We start from the raw sequence: 26,174 nt of genomic DNA, 5'->3' as shown, positions 1-26,174 counted from the left end.
GCCTGGCGGAACAACAGGGTCTTCAGAGCGCAGCGAAACACCCGGAGGTCGGAAATCTTTCGTATTTCGGGGGGCAGTTCATTCCACAGGGCTGGAGCTCCCACAGAGAAGGCCCTCCCCCTGGGTGTCGCCAGCCGACATAACTTGGCTGATGGCACCCGGAGGAGACCCTCTCTGTGGGAGCGGACTGGTCGGTGGGAGGCTATTGGTGGCAGAAGTCGGTCTCGAAGGTACCCGGGTCCTATGCCATGGAGCGCTTTAAAGGTGGTAACCAACACCTTGAATTGCACCCGGAAGACCACTGGGAGCCAGTGCAGCTCGCGCAGGAGGGGTGTCACGTGGGCGCAACGGGTTGCACCCATAACCACCCGCGCGGCCGCATTCTGGACCAGTTGGAGCCTCCGAGTGCTCTTCAAGGGGAGCCCCATGTAGAGAGCATTACAATAGTCCAACCGGGAGGTGACAAGGGCGTGAGTGACCGTGCGCAAGGCGTCCCGATCCAGAAAGGGCTGCAACTGGCGAATCAGGCGAACCTGATAAAAGGCCCCCCTGGCCACGGCCGTCATGTGCTCTTCTAAAGACAGCCGTGCGTCCAGGAGGACACCCAGATTGCGAGCCCTCTCTGTGGGGGGCAAAGATTCACCCCCAATAGTCAGCGATGGCACCTGCTGACTATATCGGGGCGCCGGAAGCCACAGCCACTCGGTCTTGGAGGGGTTGAGTCTGAGCCTGTTCCTCCCCATCCAGGCCCGCACGGCCTCCAGGCAGCGGGACATCACATCAAAGGCATCGTTGGGGTGGTCTGGGGTGGAGATGTACAGCTGAGTATCGTCAGCGTACAGATGACACTTCACCCCGAAACCACGGATGATCTCACCCAGCGGCTTCACATAAATGTTGAACAGGAGAGGCGAGAGGACCGACCCTTGCGGCACTCCCCATGCGAGATGCCTCGAGGTCGACCTCTGTCCCCCTGCCAACACAAACTGCGAGCGGTCGGAGAGGAAGGAGGAGAACCACCGCAAAACGGTGCCCCCTATTCCTAACCCCCTCAACCGCTGCAGCATGATACCATGGTCGATGGTATCAAAAGCCGCCGAGAGGTCTAATAGGACTAGGACAGAGGAGCAGCCCCTGTCCCGAGCCCTCCAGAGATCATCCACCAACGCGACCAATGCCGTTTCAGTGCTGTACCCCTGCCTGAAGCCCGACTGGTACAGGTCTAGATAGATAGATAGCTTCATCCAGGTGCCGGGGAAGTTGTCGTGCCACCACGCTCTCAACAACCTTCGCCACAAAACGAAGGTTGGAGACTGGACGATAGTTGGCTAATTCAGCCGGGTCCAGGGAAGGCTTCTTGAGGAGGGGCCTCACTACCGCCTCTTTCAAGGCGGCAGGAAAGGCACCCTCACTCAGAGGAGCACTTATAATCCCCTGGAGCCAGCCTCGTGTAACCTCCCGGGAGGCCAGCACCAACCAGGAGGGACACGGGTCCAATAAACACGTGGCGGCACTAATCTTACCCAGAACCCTGTCCACATCCTCGGGAGTCACAGGATCAAACTCCTCCCAGGTAACATTCTCAAGACCTGCCCTCGCCTCCTCCCGTGGACTCATCCAGTTGGAGTCCAAGCCATCCCGAATCCGAGCGACTTTATCATGCAGGAATTGCACAAAATCCTCAGCACGACCCTGCAATAATAATAAATGTGTATGGCTGTAGGTTAAAAATACACATTAAAAATACTGACCATCGTATGTTACCATGGCAGGTCCACAGAATAGAATTATTAAATTATAATAAATTAATGCAAATGGAGTTTAGCTCCATCGTTTCAACCCATTTCATTTTGTCAGCTAAAAAGCAGCACAGATTATTAAGCAGTTTTGCTTGATGTGCCTTGCTGAAATAAAAGGATTTTCTTCCTCTTCTTCCTCCTGTTCCTTCCCTTCCCTCTCAGGCTACTATTTTCACTGTATGAAAGCAGGTAAGCCAAAAAATAGATAACCAGAAGATATGCCTTCACAGAATGAAATCAATTGTATGCTTTGGCAGTGGACAATCTTACCAACAATTGCAGCTGCACCAACAACTACAAAATTAAAAGCAGAATTGCCTAGCTAAATAACAAATACCTTGTGCTACCTATGTGAATGCAACTGCATTTCATATATGTCAGGGGTGTCAAACTCAACGTCCACGTGGGCTGCATCCGGCCCGTGATATGGTTAGATCTGGCTCACGGAGCTGCCCTGGAAACAGCGAAGGACTGGCCCCAAAGGACTGGGCGTCACATAATGTAACAACCGGTTCGCCCAGCACTGAAAATGTGAGTGCGGCTTCAAAAACATGGCAACTATATAAGACGGGATAGCACCGGGGCGAGTGGGCAGGCCCAGCCGCTGGTCGGAACTACTGGTTCACCTGAACAAGTCTGAACCGGCAGCAGCCCACCTCTGACTGGTCCGCACTGCCATCCGGGGGTCCTCCGCATGGCCTGAGATGGACAGCAAGGCTCCTCTGGTGTACAAGGGTTTGGTGCTCGCCCTGCTTTCCTCCACTGGAGACAATGGATCCCCCCCAGCCCCGCCCAGGCCACCCCAGGTGTCGCCCGACACAAGTGATGTTGACCTGGCCACGCCCACTCTTGCCATGCCCACCCCAGCCCCCCAAGGTCAACCACAATCCTGATGCGGCCCTCAATGAAATTGAGTTTGACACCCCTGATATATGTAATATTATTTGTATTATAATAGTATTTTAAGCATGCCTTAACAATTCTTTTGCTATATATTGTATATTTGCTACACTATTGTATAGTGTAGACTTTAAACAAGCTATTTCAGATTAACTGTCTCTATCAAAATAAGTAATCAGAATGGCATACAACCCAAAATAAGAACGTGCAGGTGTAGAAACAAAAATAATTTTCCCAAATACAACATTTACAAATGAAATATTGCTACCTTAATCTGCAATACATCAAGTTGAACTGTCTCTCCTCTCAGGATCGACAATGTGGCATCAGTGATACACCTTAGGGAAAAAAATAAGAGAATAAGGTAAAAGTCAAGCAACAGTATGTAGTCCTTACACATACAGTAGTAAAATCCATCACCAATTAAAACATCTTTCATAGCAGAATTGGGAAAGTGTTATGCTCAAAAGATTGTTACTGATCAGTGTTGATGGCCTTGGGATCAAGTGAGTGTCAGCCTAGCCTGATATAATCAGCATCTTCTAACTATCTTCTAGTAACTCTTCTAGTATCTTCTAGAATGGCCTGCTAATAAATTTGAACAAACAAACAAGCAAACAAATAAAGGTCTTGAAATTTAACTCTACCATTATATATAGGAAGTGCAAGCTTTCTAGTTTTGCAAGGTATTTTGGTGACCTTGAATACACCTTCAACTGCAGTTATCATTCTGGAATGTTTGAAAGGACTGAGAACTGGAGACTGCTTCTTTCTTGAGTCTAACTGGACTTAATGCGCTATTGTTTTCCTAGGCATCTTCAATTTTATTTACATCTTATTTCCCGGAACTCAGAAAACCAAGGACAACCCCAGAATCAACACACAGGGAAGGCCATTCTACAGAGGAATTATTGAGTCTGTTATCTGCACCTCTATAACTGTCTGGTGGGGAGGGAATGGGGATTTTGCAGTATCCTTCCCCTGGAGTGGGGTGGGAATGGAGATTTTGCAGTATCCTGCCCCGGCCACACCCATCAAGCCACTCCACACCCACCAAGCCATTCCTACAGAACCAGTAATAAAACAATTTGGATTTCACCATTGGGTAATATGCTGACTCTGTAAACTGCTTAGAGAGGGATGTAAAGCACTGTGAAGCAGTATGTAAGTCTTAAGTGCTATTGCTATTAACTTGAGAGGGGCTTCAGCAAGGTCACCAAGCTGGGATCAGAGAGATCGAAAGGGTGGGGGGGGGGATTGGTTTTGTAAAACAAAAGCCAAGCCAAACCACCAAGCCAAAAGCAAATAAAACATACTATGTCTTAGTATGATCTTCATAATAGGTTTTAAGCTGTCAGATGGAGATTTGTATCTTCATTAAGGAATAGATAGGCACTCTTTCAGAACAACAGATTTCTTAATATTGCTAGAAAAGCAACAGGGTCCATATCATGCAAAACTCTTTTTAAAGGAAGGTCGAAATACAAATAGATTAAAAATGAAACATGCTGTTTTAAAAGTAATGAAAAAGTAAATGGGTTTTCCATCGATGTTTACCATGAATTCATACTTACTGGACTTGGTTATCGTTCTTAGTATAAAGTGTATGACTTAAAGTGCTGGTCTTTCCAAGAGGAATGAATCCAATGGGAATTTTACTGAAAGCTGCCTGGGAACGAGAACAAAACAAGTCCCGTCAACTGAATTCAACTCACTTTTTCACGAAGCACAATTTTGCTTAATATCATCCCACCTTCTTCCACCTATTCTCCATGGAATGCAACAGGCAGGCACTTCCTGAGAGGCCGTGGCAAAGAACGGCTCGGAATAATAGATTATTATGACAGCCCTCCAAGTGTCAACTGGTTCCAAAGCAGGCTTTGGTAATCATTAGGCACATTGTTACGAAAAGCTGGCACACATGCCCTAAACAACATATGATTCCATTAGGGAACCAGCTATCGATAATAAAGGGGAAGGTAGCATCTGGGGCATAGAGGAAACATTTAGGCCTTGTTGGTCTCCAAGCAAAGTAGAGACAAAAATAAACACTGTAATTCAAAGCATCTTTCCCAGTAAAAAAGAAAGTTCAGCAGCGCCCTGGCAATCAAGCTGGTTGAACATGAATACACAATTAACCAACTCTTTTTAAACACACAGATTTGCAAATGGATCTTTATCTCTGCCAACTGGATTAGAGGGAAAGAACAGAAGGGGACACAGAATGGATACAGGAGTGATTTGATTAAAAAAAATGGGGGTGGGTGGGAAATCACATGATGAACGGTGGCTTAGAATTTGAAGTTTCAAATGCGGTCCTGGATATACAGGTAGACCTCACAATTGAGCCCAACATTTATGTTGCCGAGTGAGAAATTCGTTAAGTGAGTTTTGCCCATTTTTTACGACTTTTCTTGCCACGTTTGTTAAGTCGATCACTGCAGTTGTTAAGTCGGGTAACACGGTGGTTAAGTGAATATTGTCTTTGCTTGTCAGAAGGTTGCAAAACGGGATCATATGACTCTGGGACACTACAGCCAGGGGTGGGCTTCAGATCCTTTAGCAATGGGTTCGCTGCCCCGTTGTTGGGTGAGTGTGGCCATGGTGGGCGTGGCCTAGTCGGCCGCCTGCACCACGGTGGGAAAGGGGGCGTTTTTTGCCCTCCCCAGGCTCCGGAGGTTTTCCTCAAGCCTCCGGGAGGGCAAAAACTGCTTCCCCCAGGGTTTGGAGGCCTTCCGGAACTTCCGGGAGGACAGTTTTTTGCACTCCCCAGGCTCCGGAGGCTTTCCTCGAGCCTCTGGAAGGGCGAAAACTGCTTCCCCCAGGGTCTGGAGGCCTTCCAGAACTTCCGGGAGGCCAGTTTTTCACACTCCCCAGGCTCTGGAGGCTTTTCTCGAGCCTCTGGAAGGGTGAAAACAGCTTGTTAAGTGAGTTTTGCCCCATTTTATGACTTTTCTTGTCTGGAAACAGCCCTGGAAACAGTCCCGTTTCTGAACTTTCAGAACCTCCAATAGGCCCGGTTTTTGCCCTACCAGACCCTCTGCGTGGCCCCTGCACTTATCTGGAATGATGAACGGGCTACGTAAAGACTCCTGGAAGGGGCGGGGTGGGCGTGGCCAGCCAGGGGTGGCATTTGGGAGTTTGCCGAACCCTGGCAATCCTTGGCTAGAGGATCGCCCGAACCCTGCCAAACCCCCAGGAGCCCTTCTCCGGAGACTCAGGGCGGCTTACAATGTGTTAAGCAATAGCCTTCATACTTTTGTATATTTTATACAAAGTCAGCTTATTGCCCCCACAAACTGGGTCCTCATTTTACCTACCTTAGAAAGGATGGAAGGCTGAGTCAACCTTGAGCCTTGACAACTGACTCATAAATATGAGTCAGTTGTCAAGCATCTATATTTTAATCATGTGACCGTGAGATGCTGCAACTAAGTTCCTTTCTTCAGTGCTGTTGTAACTTTGAACGGTCACTAAACGAGCTGTTGTAAATCAAGGACTACCTGTACTGGCTGCCATAAACTGTTGGCTAGAAATCACACTCGGTAAGATACAGTAAAAGCCACAGTAATGGAGCACCCACAGGCATCCTTATAGTATCATAAGCTGTGCTCTTTGAAGAATTGTAGCAAATCAAGTTTAATGACCATGTAACCACAGTATCCTGGATCTCTGCAGATTACTGCAGCTTGTGGCACCATTTCTCAAAAATCTAATTTATTTCATTATGGTTTTCCATCATTTCTGCCTACACACTTTTCTATTATTAAATTCTCTACTACAGTCCCCTTCCTCAATTGATTTTCTTCTCCTACCTCACAACGGGGAAGTCTGGGTTTCTTGTCTTTCTGACCTGGGAGTTAATTAGGCAGGACGTTACCTGGGACTAAGACTTGCATTTCCAGAATACTATTACGCAGAATAATTTTGGGCTACAGGAAATAACACTGTGACACTTTTATTATACAAGGTAAAGTTGAAAAAATGAGTGAGCATTTATGAGAAATACTTCAATGCCATCCCACTAAACAAAAAAAAGGAATAGGTGGAGGAAGTTCTTAAGCAGTGGCGATGTATAATCTAGTATCATCACAGAAATAGGAGAAAGGGCAAAATATGTTTTCCAAGTGGCTGGGAGAAGATAGCACGAAGAATATGTATCTCCTCTACCATATAGCTTCAAGAACATTTAAGCACCAAACAAAACTAGATTGTGCTGAAATTAAGTTTGCCTTAGAAAAATATACCTTACCTCATCTGCTCTTCGGAGGAGCCCAGTTATAACCTGAAAAGAAAGAAAGAAAGAAAGAAAGAAAGAAAGAAAGGAAGGAAGGAAGGAAGGAAGGAAGGAAGGAAGGAAGGAAGGAAGGAAGGAAGGAAGGGAGAAATACTTATTTTAAGCACAAATATGCACACACACATATCTGAAGATGTCTTGTATATGTGAGCCCATAGGTTGAGATAATCTGCAGATTTAGCGAACAGATAATCTCTTCTAGTTGATAACTCAAAAGTTTACAATAACCCAAAGCTTCCATAATCAAAAGTTTTCAATATAGATTAGGTGCTGGAGAAAAGATGGGTAAATAAATTCTTACAGTACCTCTTGCACTGTTCCATCTCCCCCTGCAATGATGATCATATCGGTGTTTTCCATCAATTCCAACAACTTCTTTGCTTGCCCTTCATAATCTGTCTGAGTTGCAAGGAAGGTCACAGAAACATTGCATTTAACACTCTCCGTCTTCAAATGAAAAGCCACGCAATATATTCTTCATATAACCTTTACAATACTAGCTCAGCACAGCTTAACAATTGCAAGTTTCCCCTTCCTTTCATTTTTAACAACCTCATCGCCAAACTCAAACCTTCCAAATGAATATATTCTGAAAGAGGCAAAATACCATTCTTAAAACCAATCTCAAATACTTCGTAGCAGTTTTGGGGTTTTTTATATTCTGCTTCTTAAAGCAGAATTACCAAGTCTTCTGCCTGCATACTGGGATTAAATAGCTGATACTCCAAAATACTATATTATATCCAGGGGTGGGCTGCTGGGGTTCACAGGGGTTCAGGAGAACCTCTAGCTAAGATTCTGTGCAGTTCGGAGAACTCCCAAATCCCACTCCTGGCTGGCCCTGCCCACCCCACCTCGCCCCTCCCAGCAGTCCCCACACGGACCATTTTGGATGCAGGTAAGTGCAGCACAGAGGCTTGGGGAGGGCAAAAAACGGGCCTACCGGAAATTTGGGAAGGCCAGAAATGGGCCCGTTTCTGGCCTCCAAAGGGCCTCCGGAGCCTGGGGAGGCCATTTTTGCCCTCCCGGAAGCTTGAGGAAAGCCTCCGGAGCCTGGGGAGGGCAAAAACACCCCCCACTGGGTGCAGGAGGCTGACTAGGACACACCCACCATGGACACGCCCACCCAGCAACCAGACAGAGAATCTCTTGCTAAATTTTTTGAAGCCCACCCCCTGATTCTCTCTGTCCTTCAGATACTTTAATTAATAATTAAAGAGATAGCTTTTTCCTTAAAAAAAAGATACGGTTTATTTTATTTTATTTTTTAAAAAATAGCAATTATCAAATAGGGTTTATTTTCTTTTTTCCCCTAGGAAAAACTGGGTTGTGGCTGAAATATACCAAAAGAAGGAATTTTTTTTTTGCCGGAAAAAAACACTGAAAAACTCTTTTTAGTTTTTACCTTCACCACAGTCACATCCAGACCAGATAAATGGAGAATTGGGGCTGCATTCTTTTCAAAAAGAGCTCTGGCTTTGCTAGAAAGGAAAAAGTGTGGACAATTTATGAGATTTTTGTTCAAATCAGTTGTGTTAAAGCAGAAAGGTCAAATTCTTAATAATAATAATAATAATAATAATAATAATAATAATAATAATAATAATATTCAATATGTCCCTAGCAAAATCTAGCAGCCAAGAAAACCAAACAGAAGCCATCATCTAAGGGAACAAGTCTTTTTTTATCAGTTAAACCCAGTAGCTATTTGACATTTCTCTTTATATGTCAAATGAGTCATCCGTCTACAGTTTCTAAAATGCCTGTAATTCACATTTCTCATCAATAAACACAAATATGTGGGAAAGGAGATTAATGACGAAATATATCAGGCAATGATGACATCAAACAATAGATATATACTTTATTAATTAAATTATGCTTTTATCCTATTCTAAGAGTATCTCAGAGAATCAGTTTTGCGTAGTAGTTAAGGCATCAGGCTGGAAACTGGGAGATTGTGAGCACTGTTTTGATATAAACCTCACATTTCTTTATTGTACTTGCCCTGTTTCAAAGGATGATTATGAAATCCAGTAGTATAGCCTGTCATATAGATAAATTAAAAAATGAAAAACTTCTGCTAGTACAGAAACATTGGGACAAAGACAGTGGTGGGATTCAAAATTTTTTACTACCGGTTCTGTGGGCGTGGCTTGGTGGGTGTGGCTTGGTGGAAGTCATGTGACTGAGTGGGCATGGCCAAGGCAACATCACCCGACCAAGCCACGATCACAGAACCGGCAGAAAAGGCAGCTCCTGTAGCCTGTCCCTTTATGGTCCCCCATCCCCCCTGCATCGAAGTACCCCCACCAAGGCGCAGACAAAGGTGAGCGAGGCAGAGGGCAAGCGGATGGAGGCCCAGAGGAAGGCCATAACTGGGGAATGGCACATTCCCCGACCTGGCCAAGATGAACGGCGAGCGGGCGAAGGCTCCGGGGCCTTGGGGAATGGTGTATCCCTGGGCCCCAAGTCCAACCCAAGGCAAAGTGTGAGCGGGAGACATGCTTACCTTTGGTGAGCAGAGCAGGCGAGGTGCGGAGGCGAGGCGATTAGCTGGGCTGCTTGGTAAAGGCAACATATATAGCACGGGGTGGGGGTGGGCGGTGCAAGCAGTGACCAGGCGCGGGGCCAGCCAGAGGTGGTATTTCCCGATTCGGCGAACCAGTTAAAATTTCCACTACTGGTTCGCCTAAACTGGTCTGAACCGGCTGAATACCGGACTGAATCTGGACAAAGATCAGCATCTTGGATACTGACTGAGAAATCTATGGTACTTTTCCATGCAGGAAGCCATTATCTTCATATTTTGCATAACCTAGAGCAGTGATGGCTAACCTTTTTGCCATCGCGTGCCAGGAGGGTGAGGGGTGAGGGAGGTTCGTGCACGTGTGTGCCCACACCCATAATTCTATGCACCCGCCCTGCGGATGCAGGGTGAGGTTCTGGAGCTGGGGACAGCAAAAAACATCACTTCCTGTCCAACCAGGAGTTGGGAAATGGGCCGCCTCCAAGGGGGTGGGGAAGACTGTTTTCGCCCTCCCCAGATGCATAGAGAGGATCTGGAGTCAGGTGAGAAAGAAAAATGGGGCTCCCCCTCCCAGGCCCTCCGGAGACAGGAAACAGCCTGTTTCCATACTTCTGGTGGGCCCAGAGGGCCCGAAAATCAGCTGGCCGGTGCACACATGCGCTCCGGAGCTGAGCTGGCATGCCCACTGATATGGCTACGTGTGCCACCTGTGGCATGCGTGCCATAGATTCACCATCATGGACCTAGAGTATCATTCCTTATTAAAGGGAAGATCTTTAATACTTTTTCAGACTTTCTGGAAGAGATCTCAGGTTTCTCTGTATAAAGCTACAGAACCTGCAATAAAGTGAATAAAGTATAATCACTTATGTATTTGCCGGGTTGATTTGTTTTGAGAAGCAAACTAACTCATTGTGGAACACCAGCCTCCGATCTTCTTTATTAGCAGGAAGGTGAAGGAACCAGGAAACTATTTTCCCAAAGAAAACATTAATAGCTACTAGACACAATTGATGGAGAGGCATTGTCACAGCCAACTGAATCTCCAGGGCAGAAAAGTAGACTACAAAAGAGGAATGGAAGATGCTGAAGAAGAAGAAAAAAGACAGGAAGAGACATTCAGCTACTTCTGATTCCAAACGGCGCAAATGCTTGCAGGAAGTGAAAAGGAAGTGAGTGGAAAGAGAACCTATGGGATAGGCTTCTGGCCAAAGACTACAGATCAGAATACAGATGCAATACCTTTATGTGTGATTCACAGAGATTGGGATGAAAAATCATTGTTATGTGTTTACTATGCTTATAGGGACGCGGTGGCTCAGTGGCTAAGATGCTGAGCTTGTCGATCGAAAGGTCGGCAGTTCAGCGGTTCGAATCCCTAGTGCCGCGTAATGGGGTGAGCTCCCGTTACTTATCCCAGCTTCGGCCAACCTAGCAGTTCGAAAGCACATAAAAAATGCGAGTAGAAAAATAGGGACCACCTTTGGTGGGAAGGTAACAACGTTCCATGCGCCTTTGGTGTTTAGTCATGCCGGCCACATGACCACAGAGACATCTTCAGACAGTGCTGGCTCTTTGGCTTAGAAACGGAGATAAGCACCGCCCACTAGAGTCGGGAACGACTAGTACATATGTGCGAGGGGAACCCTTCCCTTCCCTTCCTCTATGCTTAAGTTAATGTATTGAATTTGTGTTGGGCAACAGTAGGAAACGCAAGGCTAAATAAGGCTAACTGAAGAGAGAAAAAAAAACTAAAGGAAAAAAATTAGCCACAACTTTGGAAAGTTCTTGTAGACTTGTTAGATAAGAAAGGACATTCCAGAAGTACCGTTATGTCAGCAAAAAAATATCCAAGGTACCACAAACCTCCATGTAACAAATGTATGGATTGATTTTCAGAACACTTATGATCTGAAGGAGAGCTAAGTTGGTAAGATGCATGTGGACAGCTCATGAATAGAGAATCAACTAGGAAAGCAGCAACTTATGTGCCTGCAGTATTATACAACAGATTCATGGAATACTTATAATCAAGAGACAAAGGCTTTCTGGGAAGGTTTTAAAAGCTGGGAAATTGAAAAATACAGAAAAGAAGACTTGAATATAACATTATTTTACTTGGGCGTTCCTTATGGTGAGTCATTCATTCAGCTGCTAAGAGATTATATTATCTTTCTTCAAACTCACTTGCATAGAAATAGCCACTTTATATGACTGAGAGATTCTTAGGTTTAGGGATAGAAATGTTTTGGAGCGATTGCATTTGCATAATTTATTTTTGTTATTCTGGTACTGCATTTACATAATCTATTTTTGATTCTTCTGCTATTGCATTTACATGATTTATTTCTGGTTATCCCATTGCAGCAAAAAAACTCAATTTATATAGTTTCCAAGAATATTATTCCATTCAGAGCCCTAAATGAATGGCAGTTTGTTTAGAAATGATTTAATTATATGGGGGGGGGGGGGGAGAAAAATATATATCCAGGAAGCTCTGTAGTGAAAACCTGTTAATAAACCAGATATTTTGACTTCAGAAATATTTTTCAATCAACTTATTTATATCTTTTCCAATGATCGTCTTGATGACAACATGGATTATATGGGCGTTTAATTTTATACAAAGCCAATAAAGTAAAATCGATAACCTGTTGATCCAAGATTACAGATAGCCATGTATTACTAGCTGCTAGATCTCAGAGCTCCCAGGATGCCTTTGGGGTAATCGCTATCTCTCAACCTAACTCATTTCATAGAGCAGGGGTGTCAACCTGCACAGACCACGCCCACCCCAGCTCCGCAAAGGGGAAAAAACAGTGATGAAATCCAGCCGGATCTATCCAGCTTGCAAGAGGCGGTAGGGGCAGAGGTGGGAGGCTCCGCCCACCCACCAGGACATCATCACATCCCGTTTTTGACCCTCTGCGCAAGCGCAAAAGAGGCTTGTGCACTCACATTTCTGATCCGGTAGCGAAGATAAGTGCATTTTACCCCTGGGAAAAATGTCACAAAATGTCACGTGACATGGCGAGTTTGACACCCATGCCAATAGAGCTATTGTTGTGGGGATGAAATTAGCATAGACACCCAAGCTATCGTGTTTCCCCAAAAATAAGACCCTGTCTTATATTTTTTTGAATCCTGAAATAAGCGCTTGGCCTTATTGCCATGCGCTCAAAAGCCCGATTGGGCTTATTATCAGGGGAGGTCTTATTTTGGGGGAAACAGGGTACCTTGTAGTTTCAGAGAAAAGGAGGGATATAAAGGCATCAGTCAATCAATCTTCTTTTTACACATGAAGGAAAACAAAGAAAACTGGCAAAATGTAGAACAAAAACAGAAGCCTGAGCAGTGATGGTCAAGGAAATATGAGTCCAGAGTAAAAAGTTGTTTTGTCTGAGTTTGCACAACCCCAGAATATGATAAGTATGGTTTTGAATCCTGTGCCTGGCTATGTTACTTCAAATTATATTTGGGTTTACACGACGAAGGAATAATTCTGTAGAATCACAAATAAATCACAATATTCTAAAAGCTAGGAAATCAGGAGAGCTACCCAACCCCTATCAATTCAATTGCTATGAAGGAGCTCTTTGCATAGATACCTGTATTTCTCTGAAAATAAGACCCTGTCTTATATTTTTTTGAACCCCAAAATAAGCGCTTGGTCTTATTTTCGGGGAGGTCTTATTATTTTGGGGCGCGTGGAGCAAGACGGGGCTCCTTCTTGCCGTTTTACCTGATTTCCAGCTCTGTCTCCCTAACCCTAACCAGAGGAAATGGAGGGGACCGGCTGCGCATGCGTTTAAATATTTTCGGGGAGGGCTTATTTTGCATGTGCTCAAAAGTGTGATTGGGCTTATTATCAGAGGGTGTCTTATTTTCGGGGAAACAGGGTAGAAGATTTCTAAAATCTTCCACAGGTAATCCTTGGTGAACAGTGGGCCTGGAATTTCCATCTCTAAACAAGTGCAATGTCACATGACCATATTGCTTAGCAACAGCAAATCCCAGCCATCCCCATTGTGCCATTAAGCAATTAGTGGGGTCATTAAGTGGGGACCCCTAACTCTGCCAGCCTCCCAACAAGTGGGGAAGCTGGCAAGATGTTGTGAGTCCCTGGTGCAAGCAAGCTGATGAGTGGGCAAGTGGCTGTTGTAGCATAACATGACTGCAGCTGGACCAGAGGTGACTGCTGCCACGGATGGGAGGGTGTGCAAGCAGCTACTTTGGCACAGCTGGGCCAAGGATGGCTCCTTTTTCAAATTACCTCTTAGGCAAATCGGGGTTTCTTCCCCACCCAAACAAAATATGTGAAAAATCTAACAGGGAAAAAAAGGCAAGATTTCCAGCAACCTGCTAAAATAATTACAACCCCACTTACTAAGGAAGAACAATCAGTTTTTGCACAAGGGGCTCTTTGGAAGTAGTCTAAGAAAAGGGACTGAATATTTGTAGCATACCCATTTCGTATGGAATGATATTCGGAGTATGATTACATTTGCATATGACATGTTATATTTATGCCTTAGTTATCCAACAATCCTAACCAATTATCCTGCAAGTTGCATAACGAATCAGCTCTCAGGAGTTGTCTACCCACACTTTTTGTGTCATACAAAATAAAAAAAAGACTCTGGAACAAGCCAAGTTGGCTTGGATTACATGATATAGGAAGCTTGACTAAGTAAGTCATAGGCCCATGATGGCCAGAAGAGGCATGCAGAGCCATCTCTCCGGCCATGCGAGCCGTTGTCTGTTGATCTTCTGGGTTCCGGCGCACCGGCCAGCTGGTGTTCACGTTCACTTCCGGTTTCCAGCATGCACATGCCCATCAGCCACCTGGTCTCCCGGTTTCTGGACGAAGAGCAGCTGTTCAGTGCGCATGCATGCGCCAGAAACCGGAAGATCATCTTCCCAGTGTGCACATGTGTACCAGACAGCTGGTCTTCACGCACATGTGCACAAGCCAGCTGGTCTTCACGCAAATGTGTACCGGCCAACTGGCCTTCGCGCACGCATGCGTGCCAGAAACTGCAAGACCAGGTGGCCGGTGCGCATGCGCGTGCCAGAAACCTGAAGAGCAGCTGCCCAGCATTTGCATGTGCACCGGGTGACTGTTCTTCCGGTTTCTGGCATGCACGAGCACGTGCACGCCCGCCCGCCCTCCCTCCCTCCTGTTTCAGCACTCAGTGCCGAAAAGGTTCGCCAACACTGTCATAGGCAGTTCACTTGCCATTCTCACTCATGACCACAGTCAGAAGGTAGAACATAGAATAATGGAGTCAGAAGGGACCTTGGAAATCTTCTAGTGTCTAACTCCCTGCTCAAGACCCTGTGCCATTCCAGATAACTGGCTGTCAGGTCTCTTGTTAAAAACCTCCATCCATCCAGTGATGCAGCACCCACAACTTCTAGAGGTAAGCCGTTCCATTGATTAATTGTTCTCCCTGCAAGAGCAGGAAATTCCTCTTTAGTTGTAGATTGGATCTCTCTTTGATACTCTTCCACCCGTTACTTCTTCTCCCCTCTTCTCTGTGACAGCCACTCAGATCCTAGAAGACTGCTATCATATCACCCCTAGTCCTTCGCTTTGTAACATTCGACATACCTAATTCCTCAATTGTTCCATCATATTAAAAATTAAAAATTTAAAAATTAGGAAAACCAACAACATAAAGAACCTTACCCTTTACAAGCTGCAGGGTTGAGAAATACTGTTGCTTTCTTTATCTGCATATTGGAAGGAATAATTTGGTTGCCCCATACCTAATAATAAAGAGAAAGCAAGAGTTTACTGTTTCAGAATCATTAGTATTTTTCATTTGGATACCGAAAAACAATACTCTCTTTTGGTATTTGTATTTGTATTTTATTGAATTTATATACCGCCCTACTCCCGAAGGACTCAGGGCGGTGAACAGCCATAGAATAAAACATATAAATACAAAATTTAAAATAAAAATAAAACGAATTAAATAATTTGGCTAAACAAATTTAAAACCCCAATAATTTAAAAACAAATTTAAAATTCCCATTTAAAAAGGGGAAAGACTTAGGTCAGGCCAGCTTGATGAAATAAGAAAGTCTTGAGCGCACGACGGAAGGTACGCAGATACGGGATCCTCCGTATCTCCGGGGGGAGCTCGTTCCAGATAGTAGGTGCCCCCACAGAGAAGGCTCTCCCCCTGGGGGCCGCCAGTCGACATTGTTTGGCTGACGGCACCCGGAGGAGCCCCTCTCTATGGGAGCGTACTGGTCGGTGGGAGGCTATTGGTGGTAGCAGGCGGTCCCGTAGATAACCAGGTCCTAAGCCATGGTAGTTACTGCATGCCTTCCCACTGAAAGGGATGAGCTCAAGGAAGAAACCAGTGGCTTGTTTGCTTTGTCCCTCACAACAAGCAACTTGTACAAGTGCCTCTGATATTCTGAATTCTAAACCCCTAATTAAGTAACACAAATGTTGTTATTTTCAATACTCAAAATCAGGTCCAAATATCAGGGGATCAAGACGAAGCAATGAAGTCTGAAAAATAGTCAGCTGTTTAAGTCATGACTTCAGTCATTAATTTTATCCCACCCATGTTAGAAGCACTAAGGCAGAATTTCTCAACCTTGGTAGCTTGAAGATGGGTGGACTTCAACTCCCAGAATCCCCCAGCCCCAGCCATTCTTTATGAATGAATAACATTCATAAAGAGATAGACCAGGGGTGTCAAACTCGCATTGTCACATGACGTATGACTTTTCCACCGGGTGTGGGCGTGGCCAGCGTGTGACGCATCTGGCCCGCAGGCCGCGAGTTTGACACACCTGAGATAGACTATGATGCAAAGTATGCAATAAAGCCAACCCCTTGGAAATTAAACTGCCATCAATGACCAATGAATATTTCTCAGTTTTTGTTGTAATGAGATAATTACATTTTACCCCCTAAAAGGGGGTAAAAATTTAGGTGCATCTTACACACCGAATGTAGCCCTGCCCACCCACTGGCCCCCACCCTTTGGCCTTTGCCTCGCAGCAGTTACCTCCCTGCAAGCAAACAGCAAGAAAAAACAGCTCCTTTCAGCTTCAGCACAGGCTAATTAACATAAATTGATTGGATCGGCCTCCCGACTCTCAGCTGATTTGCTGTCAGCTGTTTTGTGCAGAGCTCTGCTGCTTGCTGCAAAGAGGTAAATTGCTGGAGCAGACTTTTTTTTTCCTTGTGCTAATCAAGCTATGCTGAAAACGAAAATGAAAGTAAAGCAGGCTGTTTGCTGTAACGAGGCAAAATTGCTTAGAAGCAGAGGGAGATTTCTTTTTCTTCTTTTCCTCACCAAAAAAGGTAGGTGCGTCTTATACTCCGAAAAATATGGTACATATTTTTTTCCCAAAAGAAGCAATTATGAAGATTACTGTGACTCTTAGAACAGAGAATGAAAGAAAGTTAATAGAACAAAGATGAGCATCATGTTTTATGCAATGGGAGCAAGAAAGCAGAAGGTAGGTGAGAGCTAATGATTAAGTGTGGCAAACAAAAGAAAAAATTGAACTGGCATATTACTTGAAGAAGACATGGAAAAAATAAGTAATTATCCATACTACTTTTGATTTCTTGAGAAAAATCAAGTTAAAACTACATTCTACATTTACAACACTCTGATCCCTTACAGTTGTTAAAAAGATGAACAATCCACAGCAACAGGGGCAGCCATAATTGTACAACAATTCAGATTAGCTCTCTAGGCAAATACGATGTGAAAAAAATAACATAAAAGGGAGAAAACCTAACGCAACTAGAATCTGCAGGAGACACAGCCTAAAATGTATCTCACTTTACCATACGCACTGCAGATAAGAGCATAACAATAATAATAATGTATTAAGCTCGTATGCTGCCAACCTCTCTCAATGACTTTGGGTGGTTCAAAGAAACTATTGTACCCTTAAATCAATAAGATAAAAGTTAAAAGACTGTGATGTTTCTTTGTGTCATATATGTGTGGGTATATGCATAATGGTTATCTTCAGTGGTGAAATCCTATTTTTTTACGACCGGTTCTGTGGGCGTGGCTTGGTGGGCATGGCAGGGGAAGGATACTGCAAAATCTCCATTCCCACCCCAATCCTGGGGGAAGGATACTGAAAAATCTCCATTCCCATCCCACTCCAGGGGAAGGATACTGCAAAATCTTCATTCCTACCTACTCCAGGGGAAGGATACTGCAAAATTCCTATTCCCTCTCCACTCCTGGGGGAAGGATACTGCAAAATCTCCATACCCACCCCACTCCAGGGGAAGGATACTGCAAAATTTCCATTCCCACCACACTCCAGGGGAAGGATACTGCAAAATCCCCATTCCCTCTCCACTCCTGGGGGAAGGATATTGCAAAATCTCCATTCCTACCCGTTTGGGGCCAGTCAGAGGTGGTATTTGCTGGTTCTCCGAACTGCTCAAAATGTCCACTACCGGTTCTCCAGAACCTGTCAGAACCTGCAGGATTTCACCCCTGGTTATCCCATCCCATCCCATCCCATCCCATCCCATTGGCAAACACACTGAAGTGAGGGATCTCACTGTACCATCTGGATTTGGGAGGAGAACTTTTTCTCTCTGCTACAGAGAAATCTACATCTAGAAATGTAATAAACTCATAGTGGTTACCCCTCTTTCTCCATTACCCCAAATCCAACTAGTGTTACTCAGATTCATCTCCAACTATTCATCTCCAGAAACTGACAGGAGAACAAAGGACAACTCTAAACCACCACTATTTTTATAACAAAAGTAGAGATTTTTTTTAATACAGTGTAAAGGTTACTGCCAACAGTACTGAGTACCAATAGTCTAAGAAATATCAGTTTCTCCCAAATGCCTATGAAGAAATATTCTTTCTCAATTATCAAAAATACCTGGAAGCTATTCACCACTGATTTTATACTTTGCGGAATTTGAGGTATAATTAGGTGCAAAGCCTAAGCTTTGCAAGAAGAAGAAAGCAGCATTTGTAGTATTTGAGCAAATGAAATACTGACATCCTTGTTGATAAGCTACTCACGTAGAACAGACCCACCGGGAGAATCTCCACGATTCTGCACAAGTGAGATAAGAAGGGGATTTTAATCTAATTTGATCTTGTTAAATTGGTATTACCTGGGCTTCTTGGCATGCAGCTCTCCTTAGCAGGTTATCGCTATAACGGGGAGAAGAGGAGAAAAGACAAAAAATGAATATTAAATAAGCTAAATTTAGGGAAGGGAGATATATGTACGCATTTTAAAAAACAGATTTCTGCTTTGGCAGTCAAAACTTTTCAAAGGCACTGTGGGTTAGGAATGCACACACCATTTCCGCAATCATAATGTTAGATATTACATTTGTTATAAATTTCTTTAATTAGATATTTATTCAGAACTAGCATATGTGTCCCTTGTACTAGTTTACATAAGGGATTAATGTTTTACCCACAGCACTGATCAAAGAAACCAAATTCTCTATTATGTAAATAAATAGTATGGCATTTTTTTTAAAAAAAAAAACCTGCATAGCTGGGCAGAAAATTTGGCCATTTCCCCCCCTGACACAATAGCTGATGATGGATAGCATCAGAACCACTGTCCCTTATTTTTTTTTTCCTATTCCCCTCCTCCTTCCTTCAACCTGCACATATATACACAAAACAGCATAAGAGGCACTCTGACTTTGAATTTCTGAATTTCGGCATATGCTAACTCTCTCTACTTCTCCTAATATTTGCCAAGGAGAAGGATGTCAAGAGATTAGCATACATTTGCTTTCATTAAGTTTCATGAGTAAAATGGTGTGGAGGGAAGGCTTACTGGGGGGGGGGGAGGGGGGCTGTGAGCCAAATTTAAAGAGTTAGTGTGTTGCATGCTTGGATAGCAAGTTCCACACTTCAACTACAGCATCCTGGTTTTGTAGAAATTGATAAAATGGAATTGACTTTCTCTGTCTATCTTGAAGGTGTGTTTTCTCTACTTCCCCATTTGCTGGAAGCTTCAGTGATAATTAGATGGTAAATTTAATAAAGAGACAAATGGAAGTTTACTTCTTTCTGTTTTTAAATATTTTTGTTATAATTTTATTGTGCTGAACCAATTATTTTTCTATCAATGTGGTTTTGGATAGAAAAAGAATTGGTTCAGCACAGAAAAATTAAGAGAGAGAAAATGGAAACACTGTAACATTATAATACAACTATGTTAATGACATAATACAATTTCAAATTAATCATAAAAAAGGATAAAGTAAAGGAAAAATGTTTGACAAGATTGCTCAGAAGTGTTAACATCCCTTTATCAAAAAAATAAAAATAAAACAACCGATAAACTCCAATTCAATATTGACATACAACACCTACCAAGCCTTGGTTGCTGTAAATCACCTCTATAATTTAAGCTAATACCTTCTAAATAGCAACAGCACTTAAACTTATATACTGCTTCACAATGCTTTACAGCCCTCTCTAAGAGGTTTACAGAGTAAGCATATTGCCCCCAACAATCTGGGTCCTCATTTGATTTCACCAATCTTATGCTGCACCAAATGCTGCAGGGATTCCTTAAAATGTTATGTAACTAAAGCGAGATGACAATATCAAATGTTTAAGTGTGTTAGGATGCTCCAATTTTAATACTCATAGTTTGAAAAACTCTGAGTGTGAACAAGGGTGAAAGCCAGTGGGTAAAAGTCCAAATGGTTCCTGTGTGTTTTGCAAAAATCGAAGTCAGGGACACGTAGATCAATAGGATTTGCTCCCTTTAAAACAGTGGTCCCCAACCTTTGCGGCTTAGCAGTCCGGCTGGGGGGGGGGAGGAGACGGGAACCTGGCCATGCTAGTAGTGGACTGGTGCACACGTGTGCACAGCTCAACTTGCACAAGTTGAGCTGTGCGCACACATGCACGCATGCCGGCCCACCGCTCGTGCAAATTGAGCTGCATGCGCGCGCATGCGCACCTGCCCGCCACTCAAATAGGTCATGACCCAGAAGTTGGGGACCCCTGCTTTAAGAGATTTAAAAAGGACTCCTCTAGTCAGTAAGTACTATAGGCCATATATTAAGGATTACGCTTCAATCCAAGCAACCATGAAGATGCCTTATAACAGGGGTGTCAAGGCCCGCGGGCCGGATTTGGCCCATGGGGTGTTTAAATCTGGCCCGTGGGACTGGCCAAGGTGCCTCTGTCAGTGAAAACAGAGCTTGGGAGGGCTGCGCAGCCTCCCCGTTGCCCCATTTTCACTGGCAGAAGGCTGCAGGAAGCCGTCACAACTGAAAACGGGGCACGGGGCAGGCTCCGTTTTCGCTGACAGAGGGCTATGAGGGCAAACTAAAAACAAAACAAAAGGAGAAATGTTTCCCCTTTTGCATTTGAGCATGCAAGAAGGGATAGGAAAGGAGAAAGGGAAAGAGGAAAGGCTAAGAAAATAAGGAAAGATTGGAAGAGAGCAAGGAAGAAAAATAAAGAAAAGAGGGGAAGGAAGAAGAAAGGAGAAGGAAGAGAGAAGGAAAAAGAAAAAAGGGGAGGGGAGGGAATGGGAGGGAGGGAGGGAGGGAGGAAGGAAGGAAGATTATAATGAAAGTGAGGATCTCAGGGAAGTCCTGCCTTAGCACCCGGCCACCAAGGTGCCCCTGACACGACTCCCATGTCACGCCCACCAAGGCCACACGCATGGCCATGCCCACCCACGGCCACGCCCTCCAAGGTCAAATACAATCCTGATGCAGTCCTCAATGAAATTGAGTTTGACACCCCTGCCTTATAATGTTTGCAACTTACTTTGCGTTTCCTCTCCCTAGTCTATTCTTTGGTGCCACTCAAAATTAGTTCAAGCAAGCAACTTTTATTCAAACCAAGTCCCTTCCTGCCATAGTAACCTTTCCAGTGGTAAGAACATAGATTTACAATAAAAAACCAATCAGGAGAAATTCAAAGTAAGCAACAAGAGAAACACTCAATGGGAAACCTTTAGTGAAAATAATGGGGCAAACAGAAACAAGCTTCCTAAGCAAGATAATGTATAAGTAATAAATTACTCCAATTACCCCTAATTGGAATATTTATCAAAGGGTTCCTTAGAGGTTTTAGAGTTCAGAGGAATACATCCTGTAAGTTAAGAAATAGGGACACTTTATATCAATAGTAGACTTTTGATTAATTGAAGGCATTTTATCAAATACTATTTAAAAACCAGCTCTAGAACTGAAATAGATTAGAAGAGTAAAAAGGTTAATATACGGAAGGGAGGTGAACTCCAACAGCAGACCAAAGAAAGAAAGCTTAGGTCCTAAAAATAAAAAGCTTACTTTCTCCAAATTAGAGCTATGGTTCCCTTTCTGATATGGAGGGGAGGAGAAGGTCTGTCTTTGGGATTTGAGTTTTTCTCCGGCCCAGCACATAAGTGCATACTGCACCTGTGTATGGTTTGCCAACTGCATATCGGTAGATAGGACAGCACTCCAGAGGGTCAACGTCATTTCCCAGAGGATCATTGCTTACCCTCTCCCCTCTTTGGAAGAGCTTTATAGCTCCCGCTGCCTTAAGAAAGCTCAAAACATTCTTAAAGATCCATCTCATCCTGGGCATCCTTTTTTTGAACTATTACCATCTGGCAGACGGTACAGGTCAATAAAAACAAGGACAAATAGGCTGAAAAATAGCTTCTATTCCAGGGCAATAACCATATTGAATTCTACTGTATAGTGCAATATCGGGTTTTCAATTTCAATTATATAGAATGTAAAGGATGTATGTTTGTGTTTTTATTTTTATAGTTATAATGTAGACTGAAGACGGCATTTAATTTTGTTGTACCATGTGCAATGACAATAAAGTAAACTATAAGTTCCCTTCCATGCACCATCCAGTGTTTTCTTTGGCAGGTAACTCTTTTGCTCTGTCCGCTTAACAAGCCATATAGTCGCTTAACAACCACAACTGAGAGAGCCAGGCTGTGGTCATTGAGCAAACTGGTCATGTGGGTATGTTGTTTAATGACTGCAATAACTTATGACCAAAAATTCCAGACCTAATTGTGGTTGTAAGTTCCCTACCTGTACCAAGGTAAGGAAATATAACGAGGAGAAAGAGGGAGGTTAGAATGGAGGAAACCTCCTCCCAACTACTACTCTGATAGCAAAGCACTGAGGGAATATTTTTTCTTTACATGAATTTTAACATTAAGAGCAGTGGTGGCGCAGTGGTTAGAATGCAGTATTGCATGCTAATCCTGTCAGCTGCCAGCAGTTCAATTCTCACCGGCTCAATCTTCCATCTATTTTATCCTACTGCATAACCAAGATATCATTTAGGGTTGCTTTTTTGATGGGGCAAAGGGCAGTATATCTTATTTCATTGGCAAATTGGATTTTCCAGTTCTGCTTGACTTGGCTCTCGTGGCTTTGGGAAATCTACTCATGACAGCTGCTCAGAAGATCTAGTATAGAAAACCAGTATAGATTAACACTAGCAGCAGCTTCTCTTCTCAATCCCCTCCCTTATTAAAAAAAAATAGTGAGCTATAGCTATTTACTGCTGGAGAAGATTCCTGCGAGTACCTTGGACTGCAAGGCAACCAAACCGGTCAGTCCTAGAGGAGATCAACCCTGACTGCTCTTTAGAAGGCCAGATCCTGAAGTTGAAACTCAAATACTTTGGCCACCTAATGAGAAATAAGGACTCACTGGAGAAGAACCTGATGCTGGGAAAGATTGAGGGCAAAGGAAGAACGGGACGACAGAGAATGAGGTGGCTGGATGGAGTCACTGAAGGCATGAGCTTAAATGGACTCCAGAGGATGGTAGAAGATAGGAAGGCCTGGAGGAACATTGTCCATGGGGTCACGATGGGTCGGACACGACTTTGCAACTAACAGCAACAAATAGCTATTTATCAGAGTCAATGAGGCTTTCTTATAAATAAAGACAATGATGCTTAAAGGACTCTTTGCAGTATGCATGCCTCCTGTTTAAAAAAAAATATGAAAAGTATTTCTTGAGCACCATACTGCCTATTCCTGTATTATTGCATCAGGAACAATTCATGCTAAGTCTATGAGGACAGATTGAGAGAACAGGGCTTGTTTAGCCTGGGGATATTACAGTATGCTTCAAATATCTGAAGTGATATCACACAGATGAAGCTTGTGATGTGTTCTCTATCATCCCAGAGCATGAGACATGGAATTTAATGGTTCAAAATCTTCAGAAGATATACTGGAAAGTGTGGATGACCTTGGGGAATGAGGGGAAGAGATGCTGCCTAGGAAAAAAAAAATCAGAGGAGAGGGAGGAGACCCCAAGGGATTAACAATCAGAGAAAGAAATTTAGAAAGGACCCATCCTAATTGATCATACAGATAAAATTGACAGCGGGAAATCTGTACCTTCAGATTTTCAAGACTGATGTCAAATCTCCCAGTTAAAACAAGACAGAAAACAAGAGAAACTAATTCTACTTTATAGTAAGGCCACATTAAGAGAATCCTGCAAGTCTGAAGACACAAACTTGCTTGATCAAGTGGGGTGGGGTCCTTCCCAACTTTTTTCTCTCTGATATAGTTAAGCCTTTTGGGACTTCTCCGTCTTGTCTAGTTGTTTCGTAGACAGTATCTCTTCTTCGTGTTTCCCAAGATCATTCACATATTCCACTACAGAAGGCATATTTGGGATGGATGTTGGAAGAAATTGCCTAAAAGTAAAAGCAGGCAACCAACTCATAGAGGGCAGTGGAGAGAATTTGGCCTTTAATGAATATTGGACTAGAAGACATCCAAGGTCCCTTACAGCTCATCCTATTCTGAAGTCAATGGGATATACCTTTGCTTGAAAGTATTATGATCACATGTACATCTTTTCGTAGCAGATAATACATTGAATTACACTGTACAAATTTGTACTGTACAAATTCATTTGTTAAATGAATTTTGCACCATTTTGTGACAGTTGTTAAGTGAATCACTGAAGTTGTTAAAGTTAGTAACAGACTTATTAAGTCAGGGGTGGACAACTGTGGCCCTTTTACAACCTGTGGACTTCAACTCCCAGAATTCCTGAGACAGCCAAGCTGTCTCTGGAATTCTGGGAGTTGAAGTCCAACAGGTTGTAAAAGGGCCACAGTTGCTCACCCCTGTATTAAGTGAATCTGGCTTCCCTATTGAGAAGTTCACAAAAGGTGATCATGTGACCCCGGGACAACTGTAAAGGTCATAAATATGAGTCAGATCACAAGCATCTGAATTTTGATCATGTGACTATGGGGATACAATGCAATGCAATAAGTGTGAAAAATGGTCATAAATTGCTTTTTTCGTGCAGTTGTGACTTCGAGCGGTCACTAAATGAACTGTTGTAAATCGAGGACTATCTATATTCATCATTAATTCTGACCTTAAATAAAGCTAATTGATGTTTTAATCGAAAATGCATTTTCTTTCCCCATAGAATTTTTCTCTCCTGATTCCTGAGGAAAAAATACGAATTAAGTTCATAAAACTTTATACCCAAAGATGTTTCCCTTTGGCAGATACGTAAAACGGAAATTCAGTCTCTTGCTGACCCAATTGCTTAAACTATTCATAATTTTATACACGGATTCTGAGATTATACACACACAAACAACTCTCCAAAGTCTTTAAAATTCCCCGACCTGCTTTCTTATGACATTCAGAAAAGCTATCAAATCCAAATAGCTTCGTATGATGGAGAGAAAAGATTAGCTTGCAGGGTCATTCCTCATTCCTCTACCCATTTCTCTGATCTGATTCAAAACATTCCTTGGTTACAACAAAGAGCAAAAACTAACTAGGGGACAATCTATAGCTCTTTTGCCACTTCTGTTTGGAGTGTCTTTTAAAAATTATCATTGAAAGACTCCATAATAATTACCAGTGTTTTCCATAAAGCCAGTTTCCTCCCCATGTAACCAGGCAGATCCCAACTGTAGTCTTCTTCCAATGATTTCTGAGGGTTTGAAGCATGGTGATCACCTTCGCCATGTTTAGGTTTTATTCTATAACAATTCCGATGTGAAAAAAGGCCTCTGTGTGGTAAACTATAAAAAAGAAATATGAATATTCTTAAAACTAGATAATAGATTTGAAGTTAGTTCATCAATGTATAACCATGTAACCTTTTCAGCAGGTAGTATGCAGTGAACTGTGAACTCTTTTTGCAGGTATGACAGGTTTGAGAACAATTCTAACCAATTTTTCTAGGCCTTGTCTTGGCTTCATCAGTTTCACAATCTTCCATTTCTTGACAATTTTTTGTACCCTTGAAGTAGCTAGCAGGAATCTGTGCCTTGATTTGTAAGAGTGAATGATCTTCATTTTCAAGTGCTCAGACAACTGCTTACAAGAGCCATGTTTGTTAAAAGTAGAAACAACAATCACAACCTGAAAAAATAGAAGAGATAAAACTGACCTGTAGAATTTTGTGGCTAACTAAGCCTAATCAGTCAATAACTTTTTAGGCATTAGTCATAGCATCACTGGGGGAAAAAAGTAGTGCTGAATTACTGGGATAGTGTTGAAACTTGTACAAACTGCCGCGTTGATTGTTTTGTTTTTTTAAATTTGTAAACCATAGTACCTACACACAATAACCACAAAACATGTTTTACAAACCACAGTGATT

General features: G+C 43.2%; 1 protein-coding gene across 1 annotated transcript in view; it reads right to left on the bottom strand.

Annotated features, from left to right (window-relative positions):
* Positions 1-25,534, bottom strand: part of AGK (acylglycerol kinase) — a 42,366-nt gene extending 16,832 nt beyond the window's left edge. Inside the window, exons 1-8 of the mRNA XM_070946909.1 lie at positions 25,425-25,534; positions 18,672-18,711; positions 15,219-15,298; positions 8,402-8,477; positions 7,303-7,395; positions 6,952-6,984; positions 4,274-4,368; positions 2,968-3,037 (exon numbers count right to left, since the gene is read on the bottom strand). Coding sequence (XP_070803010.1) covers positions 2,968-3,037; positions 4,274-4,368; positions 6,952-6,984; positions 7,303-7,395; positions 8,402-8,477; positions 15,219-15,298; positions 18,672-18,711; positions 25,425-25,534 — 597 coding nt within the window. The remainder of the gene's footprint in view (positions 1-2,967; positions 3,038-4,273; positions 4,369-6,951; positions 6,985-7,302; positions 7,396-8,401; positions 8,478-15,218; positions 15,299-18,671; positions 18,712-25,424) is intronic.
* Between the last annotated feature and the right edge of the window lie 640 nt (positions 25,535-26,174).

This window comes from Pituophis catenifer, unplaced genomic scaffold (assembly GCF_029215685.1).
Source record: "Pituophis catenifer annectens isolate HBS135680 unplaced genomic scaffold, rPitCat1.0.hap2 SCAF_7, whole genome shotgun sequence".
NCBI lineage: Eukaryota > Metazoa > Chordata > Lepidosauria > Squamata > Colubridae > Pituophis > Pituophis catenifer.
This window is presented reverse-complemented; position numbering and strand designations above follow the sequence as displayed.